At 40.0% G+C, this 9,443-nt stretch overlaps 1 protein-coding gene across 1 annotated transcript; it reads left to right on the forward strand.

The window, feature by feature from the left end:
• The first annotated feature begins 4,075 nt into the window (after positions 1 to 4,075).
• Positions 4,076 to 4,503, forward strand: LOC117077316 (transmembrane protein 258-like). The gene has a single exon (XM_033200979.1). It carries the CDS (start codon positions 4,130 to 4,132, stop codon positions 4,367 to 4,369), a length of 240 nt encoding a protein of 79 aa, XP_033056870.1. The 5' UTR covers positions 4,076 to 4,129; the 3' UTR covers positions 4,370 to 4,503.
• Positions 4,504 to 9,443: the final 4,940 nt, after the last annotated feature.

A 9,443-nucleotide genomic window follows, 5' to 3' on the forward strand; every position in this document is an offset into this window, starting at 1 on the left:
GTCCCCAAAAGTCTTAACATGCTCCAGCATCCATTCAAAATTCCAAAGTCCAAAGTCCTAAGACTCAAGGAAAGTTCCTTACAGCTATGAGTCTGTAAAACCAAAATCATATTGCTTACTTCCAAGATATGATTCTAAAAGGGAGAAATAGGCCAAAGGAAACTGGAAACAGGCCCCACATAAGTTGAAACCCAGCAAGATAGGCATTAAATCTTAAAGCTCTAAAATAGTCACCATTACCACCATATCCTACATCTTGGGCACACTGGTATAAGGGGTGGGTTCCCAAGGCCGGGGCAGCCCCTCCCTTTGCTGAGTGCAATCCATGTGGCTGCTAACATTAATAGGAGTTGAATGCCTATCGCTTTTCCAGGCTGGGGTTGCATGCTGCTGGTGGCTCTATAATTCTCGGGTCTGAAGGGGAGAAGATCTGCTTCCAAGGGTTCACTAGGTACTGCCTTAGGAAAGGCTTTCCGTGAAGTTTGTTCCTGTGTCAGGCTTCTGCCTGGGCACCCAAGCTATCTGATACATCCTCTGAAATCTAGGCAGAAGTTGCCAAGGACATTCAATTCATGGCTTCCCCTTAAGCTTTTATTCCCAGTGGGTAATTATTCCACATTGTCCAGTGTTTTCTCTGGGACCTATGCCTTGCTGTGGTTGGCTCAGTGGGGACAGCACCCTTGACTGGAGAACTCCCACCTGAGACTGGAGTACTCCCACCTGAGGATGAAGATCCACACATATCTCTTTCTAACTAGTTTCTTCTCAGTGTATACCACCTCTTTTTCATTTCTATGCTTGTTGCTATTCAAAAGTTTTCATTTTTCCAGGTTGTTTTCATGCCTTGCTTCTGTTACTTAATATTTTTTCTTGGGAGGCTGAGGCGAGAGAATGGCGTAAACCCAGGAGGCGGAGCTTGCAGTGAGCTGAGATCCGGCCACTGCACTCCAGCCTTGGGCGACAGAGCGAGACTCCGTCAAAAAAAAAAAAAAAAAAATACTTTTCTTAATGTGTGAACCTTGGAATCATCTGGAGCATGTGTTAAAACATACATTCTTGGATCTAGCTTCAAAAATACTGAATCAGAATGAGATAATGTGAATATTATAAATCTGCATTTTGTCATCAACTCAGATTATAATGCACATTAAAGTTTGAGAACTACTATTTTCTTAATAAACTTTGTCTAAGCATTGCCTTGTACAGATTTGTTTTTGACAAATAATTAACCAATGAGTCATAAAATTTACATCAAAATCAATTGCCTATTCTATGTTCCATATAAATATATGTCTGCTAACTGGTCATTTCAATACAAATGCTATATATTTACCTAAAAATAGTATATTCAAATTTGAGCTCATCTTCTTACATTTTTATTTCATGTAGTCTCTGAACTAAGAATGTGAGTCACCTTAAGGTCAACTGTTCTTACTTACATTTGTTCCCACCTTTTTCGTCACCCCCTACACTGTGTTTCTGAACTTCAGCCACTTCTTCCTACTCTTGAGACTGACCATATTTTCACATGTTCCTCCTCCCAGTTCAAGTTGTTTCCTCTTGTTACTCCTCTTCTATAGTTGGAAAACTCCAACTTGAAGCCTCTTCTGTCTTCTCTGCCAGATTTCTATCTCTGGGCTTCCACACCAAGCTCTCAATCACAGCACTTTCCACATGCATGGAAACTACCAGCTTACACCTGCTTTCTTTACCATTCAAGAAGCACTTGCAAGAAAGTTTGGATCAGGATTCATTTATCTTTTTATCTTAGGATGGAGTACAGAAACTAGCTCTGAGTGGTACTCAACATCTGTTTTCTAAGAAAAGGCAAAAACTCATAAGTAAATTGATAACTATTTGACCCAGCTTAGGAGATTATACAATCATCTTTCAAATTTGCATATGTATTTTGTGTAAGTGCAATGTCAGATTCATGTGGAACTTTCCGATTCCCCCAAAAAATTTCATCTTTCATTCATTTTTTTTTTTTTTGAGACTGAGTCTCACTCTGTTGCCCAAGCTGGAGTGCAATGGCGTGATCTCGGCTCACTACAACTTCTGCCTCCCAGGTTCAAGGGATTATCCTGCCTCAGCCTCCTGAGTAGCTGTGATTATAGGCTCCTGCCATCATGCCCAGCTAATTTTGTATTTTCAATCGAGATGGGGTTTCGCCATGTTGGCCAGGCTGGTCTTGATCTCCCGACCTCAGGTGATCCACCCATCTCCGCCTCCCAATGTGCTGGGATTACAGGTGTGGGTCACTGTGCCAGGCCTATCTTCCATTCTTCAGAGAATTCACATACTAAGGGGCAATTCGTGATCCTCAAATAAGAAACCCAAGTAAAACATCTTAGTTTTTTTTTTTCTCCAGACTGCATTTTTAATATGAAACTATGAACATCAACATAACATAGCATGTTCTTTGTTTTCTAAGAATTAGGGAAGAATTTTGAGGATATTAGGACATTGTTAGATCTCTTTATAATTACTGTATGTTTCCCACATAACTGCTTTAGTCTCTGAATCGGTTTGATGCCATTTAAGAGCCATAGTGTTGGACTAAGAAATATCTGTGTCTTTGTAGTAGAGTAATTTATAATCCTTTGGGTATATACCCAGTAGTGGGATGGCTGGGTCATATGGTACATCTAGTTCTAGATCCTTGAGGAATCGCCATACTGTTTTCCATAATGGTTGAACTAGTTTACAATCCCACCAACAGTGTAAAAGTGTTCCTATTTCTCCACATCCTCTCCAACACCTGTTGTTTCCTGACTTCTTAATGATTGCCATTCTAACTGGTGTGAGATGGTATCTCATTGTGGTTTTGATTTGCATTTCTCTGATGGCGAGTGATGATGAGCATTTTTTCATGTGTCTGTTGGCTGTATGGGTGTCTTCCTTTGAGAAATGTCTGTTCATATCCTTTCCCCACTTTTTGATGGGGTTGTTTGTTTTTTTCTTGTATATTTGTTTGAGACACATGCACACGTATGTTTATTGCGGCACTATTCACAATAGCAAAGACTTGGAATCAACCCAAATGTCCATCTGTGACAGACTGGATTAAGAAAATGTGGCACATATACACCATGGAATACTATGCAGCCATCAAAAAGGATGAGTTTGCGTCCTTTGTAGGGACATGGATGCAGCTGGAAACCATCATTCTTAGCAAACTATCACAAGAAGAGAAAACCAAACACCGCATGTTCTCACTCATAGGTGGGAACTGAACAATGAGATCACTTGGACTCGGGAAGGGGAACATCACACACTGGGGCCTATCATGGGGAGGGGGAGGAGGGAGGGATTGCTTTGGGGAGTTATACATGATATAAACGTCATGCACATGTACCCTAGAACTTAAAGTATAATAAAAAAAAAAAAAAAAAAACAAAGTCCAAAAAAAAAAAAAAAGTGAGCTAAGGACATGAATAGACAATTCTCAAAAGAAGATATACAAATGGCCAACAAACATATGAAAAAATGCTCAACATCACTAATGATCAGGTAAATGCAAATCAAAACCACAATGCAATACCACTGTACTCCTGCAAGAATGGCCATAATCAAAAAATCAAAAAATAATAGATGTTGGCGTGGATGCAGTGAAAACCTGCTGTTGGGAATGTAAACTAGTTACTGTTGTTAATCTCTTCCTGTGCCTAATTTATAAATTAAACTTTATTGTAGATAGATACATATAGGAAACAGCAGTATTTATAAGGTTTGGTACTATCTGCAGTTTTCAGACATCCACTAGAGTTCTTGGAACATATTCCCTGCAAATAAGGGGTGTCTACTGCATGCCTATTGTATGTAATGTATGTATATGTATGTATATCTACATATATGTATATTACATGTAATATTTATTATATATGTATATAAAAAACACATATACATACACACTCCTAAGACATTAAGTGGTATTCCTATGAAGAATAAAATATGCTAGAATAAAAAGATTCAAAGCCTTGGAAATTATCCAATTCTAAGGAAAACTTATATAACAGATATGTTCTCTGTCCAATAGCAGAAATACAGTTAAGAGCTACTTTGGTTTAGGCTCCTGCCGACGTGTGCTTCCGGTGGCGGGGCGGCGGATTAGCCTGCGCGGGGCAAAATGGAGCTCGAGGCCATGAGCAGATACACCAGCCCAGTGAACCCGGCTGTCTTCCCCCATCTGACCGTGGTGCTTTTGGCCATCGGCATGTTCTTCACCGCCTGGTTCTTCGTTTACGAGGTCACCTCTACCAAGTACACTCGTGATATCTATAAAGAGGTCCTCATCTCTTTGGTGGCCTCACTCTTCATGGGCTTTGGAGTCCTTTTCCTGCTGCTCTGGGTTGGCATCTACGTGTGAGCGCCCAAGGGTAACAACCAGATGGCTTCACTGAACCCCTGCTTTTGTAATTACTTATTTTTTACTATTGCTGGAAGTGTCCCGCCTGCTGCTTGTAATAAAGGCAGATGTATGGCAAAAAAAAAAAAAAAAAAGAAATATCTGAAAGTATACAATGTAAGTTTATTCTCACTGAATCCTTTCCCAATGCCTTTGTATTATTAGAGTAAAATTGAATAAAACAAAACTGGTCTTTCTTGCAGAATTTTAAGAGGTCTTATTGATTTTGCCCTAAAAGTTACCATAGGAGTTATAATCATAACTATGTAAAGATGGACATTCTGAAAAAAAGCTTTTATAAGAAATTGAAAATAAAAAAGACAGCCAAAGGAAAAGTTTCATCTTCTGATCTAATTTCAAACCTTTTGAATGTTAAAATAGTCCACAAATGGATGGGGCAGGAGAGGGGAGAGTTTGACACTATGACCTTGCCCTTTATGTCTTCTATGATAGCTTAAATAGAAAGAATAAATATCACCTTGAATAGCATGTACTTCTAATCTCTTCTTGTGAAGAAAGTAATCCAGGATCATCTTCTAAGTCCAATGGAAGATTCCATCTTTTGGAATTGTGGTATTGATTATTCTTTCATTTACTGCCAGAATTATCTACTTGAACTTGGTCAAATTGTCCCACATCATTCATTCCAATGGGCTGCTTCGGAATTCAAGAATAACTTGTTCATGTTACCTTTATAAAAGAGCAAAGAAGAAAAAAATAATGTGTTTTGAACATGTAGCAATAGTGTAGGGATTGTTCATTCATCCTCTCAGGACTCTTAGTTACACATGTGATAAAGTCACTTTTAGAACATATACATCAATACCAATTAACTTACCTAAATTCCCTGTGCTCTCTTCAATGCAACATGACTGAAAACTCATCATCTATTGTCTATATAATAATCACTTATTGGCATATGTATAGAAGGGTTCATTAGTGTTAGATAAAAATGGAACTACCACCAGGGCTCATAAGAGCAAGCAGAATGTATTGCTCTCTTGGCAAGAGCGAGCTAGGAAGATTACTCAATACACAGGTTCACAGGGTATCACCAAATTAGAAGAAGAAAGACCGGATACAATAAAAAAAGAGTGAGATTTTCCCAAATAAGATTATGTATGTATTGTGTGTGTGTGTGTATATGTAATATATATTGTTTCCATAATGTACAGTAAAGAAAGGACTTTTAAATGAGATGGTGTCAAATACCAGGAAGGTGTACCCTGAGGATATCTCTTATAATTCAAAAGATCAAAGTTAGCAGTTCACTTTTTTACCATTGTTTTGTCCGAATTTCTACCTTGTTTTTGTTGTAGTCAAAGATGTTAAGGCTTCTGGGTCTTTCTCTCACATTTTCATGTAGAAAATGAAATACTCCTTTTTATTAAGCTGTTCTTACATTGCTATAAAGAAATACCTGGGACTGGGTATTTATAAAGGAAAGAAGTTATTGGCTTATGGTTCTGCAAGCTTTACAGGAGGCATGATGCTGGCATTTGCTGAGCTTCTGAGGAGTTCTCAGGAAGCTTATAATCATGGTGAAGGCACAGGGGTGCCAGCACATCACATGGCAAAAGCAGGAGCAAATGAGAGAGAGAGAGAGAGAGAGAGAGAGAGAGATGGGGGAGGTGTCACACACTTTCAAACAACCAGATCTCATGAGAACTCACTCACTAAGCATCAAGCCATAAGGGATCTGCCCCCATGACCCGAACACCTCTCAGCAGGCTCCACCTCCAATATTGAGGATTACAATACAATTACATCCTCCCAACAGTGCCCCAAAGTCTTTACTTGTTGCAGCACTAACTCAAAGGTCCAAAGTCCAAAGTTTCATCTGAGACAAGGCAAGTCCCTTCCGCCTATGAGTCTGTAAAATAAAAAAAAACAAGTCAGTTACTTCCAAGATACAATGGGAATATAGGCATTAGTTAATATTCCCATTCCAAAAGGAGAAATCAGTCAAAAGAAAATGGCTACTTCAATAGAAGTCTGAAACCCAGCAGGGCAGTTATTAAATCTTAAACATGCAAAATAATTATTGACTCCATGTCCCACATCCAGGGCACACTGGTGAAGAGGTGGAATTCCAAGGCCCTGGGCTTGTTCTTCCCCTGTGGCTTTGCAGAGTTCAGCCCCCAGAACTGTTCTCACAAGTTGGAATTGCATGCCTGCAGCTTTTCCAGGAGCAGTGTGCAAGTTGCTAGTGGATATGCTATTCTGGGGTCTGGAGAATGGTAGCCCCGTTCTCACAGCACCACCAGTCAGAGCTCCAGTGGGGACCCTGTTGGGGGGTTCCAACCCCACATTTTCCCTCCACACTGCCTTAGTAGAGGTTCTTTATGAGGGCACCACCGCTACAGCAGGCTTCTTCCTGGGCACCCAGATTTTTTCATATATCCTCTGAAATTTAGGTGGAGGCCCAGCCTCATTAACTCTTGCACTCTGTGCACATGCAGGCTTAAGACCATGTGGAAGCTACCAAGACTTACTGCTTGTATTCTCCAAAGTGATGGCTAGAGCTGTACCCAGGTCCCTTGAGCTCTGCTTAGGGCTGGAGCAGCTGGGATAAGGGAAGTGGTGTTTCATCCCGTGCAGGGATGCAGGGCCCGGCACCAGGTCCACAAAACATTTCTTCCCTCCTAGTACTCTGGGCCTTTGATGGGAGGGGCTGCCACAGAGGTTTCTGAAATGCCTTTAAGGCCATTTTGCCACTGCCTTGGATATTAGCACTTGGCTCCCTTTTAGTTACACAATTTCTCTAGCAAATAGTTACTCCATGGCCTGCTTGAATTCTTCTCCTGAAAAAGCTTTTCCTCTCTTTGCCACAGGGCTAGCTTGCAAACTTTTCGAACTTTTATGCCTTGCTTCCCATTTAAATATAAATTCCAACTTTAAGTCATTTATTTGCTCCCACATTGAGATGGGATGTTAGCAACAGCCAGGCCATATCATGAATGCTTTGCTGCTTAGAAATTTCTTCCACAAGATATCCTAAATCATCACTCTGAAGTTCAAATTTTCACAGATTGCTAGGGCATGAACAGAATGCAGTCAAGTTCTTTGCTAAGGCATAACATGTGTGACCTTTGCTCTACTTCCCAATAAGTTCCTCATTTCCACCTGAGACTTTCTCAGCCTGGCCTTCACTTTCCCTATCACTATCAGCATTTTGGTTACTATTGCTTAATCAGTCTCTAGGAAGTTCCAAACTTTTCCTTATCTTCCTGTCTTCTTCTGAGCCCTCCAAACTTTTCCAACCTCTGCCCATTACCCAGTTTCAAAGCTGCTTCCACATTTTCAGTTATCTTTATAACAAAGTACCACTCCTCTATACCAATATCCTGTATTAAGCCATTCTTGTAGTGATATGAAGAAATACCTGAGATTGAGTAATTTATAAAGAAAATGGCTTAATTGGCTCATTGTTCTGCAGGCTTTACAGGAAGCATGGTGTTGGCATGTGCTCAGCTTCTGGTGAGGCCTCAGGAAGCTGACATTCATAACAGAAGGCAAAGAGGGAGCAGTCATGTCACATGACGAAAGCAGGAGCATGCAAAAGGGGCAAGGTGCCACACACTTTGAAACAATTAGATGTGATGAGAAATCACTCACTATCATGACGACAGCAGCAAGTCATGAGGGATCTGCTCCCATGACCCAAACACCTCCCGCCAGGCCCCACCTCCAACAATGAGGATTACAATTCAACGCGAGATTTGGGTTAGGACAAATATTCAAACTGTCTCACTCTTCTTCATCCTTTTATTAGGCAGTTTCCCTGACCATCAAAGAGCTTCTTGAGCAATCCCAAAATAATTTTATGGTAGAGAGGTAAATAGAGGTATGATTGCTATTTGTTGGCTTAATAAATGGTTTGATACATCAATAATTCTTAACTAGGTCTCTAATAATTATATAATTTTTGTGTATGATGCAAAGTTAGGATGCCTCCCTCTTCTTAATGTGTCATCTCTCCTCCTGAAGGAATGTGGGGTGCTGGGAATAACCCACGGTGTGATATTAAAGAACAATGAAAACTGGAAGACAATGTCAAGTGAACTAAAAATCAAAAGCCAGGTGGAATATCAAGGCATGGATCAGAAGAGGCTATTCAGAGGTCAGAAAGGGAAGTGTCTGACAACAACAAAAGTATCCAAGAATACAGACAAGACTGGCTATTTGAATTCCATGCACATGTGAGTGTGAAAGTGCTTGGGGGTTGAATGGAAAGGGCAATGATGAGAGAATTGCTGTAACCACCAAGGCAGAACTATGAGCTCATTTCATCCTGAGATTGTAGCCCAGCTGGGGAAGTCAAAGAAACAAAATAAGTAGGACATTTTCTCAAGCCTACTTTAGCTGCTTATGAATCCTGCTATTGATAAGCATATTTAAATTTGTGGTAATTCTCTGGAAGCTGCTTTTGCTGTTTTCCAAAAGTGTGGTAGGTAGAAAGAACATTGAACTAGTAGTAGGGAGACAGGTTCTAGGACTTGTCCTGCTACTGATCTAGAATTTTTGATGAATATGCTAAATTCATTTCAACAAAATATACATTATGAAAGCTGTGTAAAAGGAACAGCACTAGGTAATGTGATGGATACAAAAATGATTAAGCTAAAATACCTCTCGTCTAAGAGCTCAGAAATCAAGTGTGGGAAATATTTATCCTCAAGTGATAATGAGCCATACTGTGATAAGAACTAAAAGAGCATAAAGCACAGAGAGGAAGAAACAAGAAAAAATTAACTTAGATGAAAGGCATCAGATATCTAAAACACATTCTGTTGGAATAATAATTTGAGTAGAGTTTTGAAAGATGGAAGGTATTTTGCTGGTCAGGCATGAGAAAGTAGTGCACTTTAGAGAAACAAAACTGCACAAGCAAATGTATGGGGCAACAGTTTCAGTGAGACCTAAGTTCTGGTTTTGGTTTTGAGACAGAGGAGGGAGAAACATTGTGGAGATAAGACACTGAATTGATGGGGAGTAAATCGTTGCATGCTTTGAATTTCCAGGTGGAGAAGAT

Source organism: Trachypithecus francoisi, unplaced genomic scaffold (genome assembly GCF_009764315.1).
Source record: "Trachypithecus francoisi isolate TF-2019V2 unplaced genomic scaffold, Tfra_2.0 Lachesis_group6, whole genome shotgun sequence".
NCBI classification, from domain to species: domain Eukaryota; kingdom Metazoa; phylum Chordata; class Mammalia; order Primates; family Cercopithecidae; genus Trachypithecus; species Trachypithecus francoisi.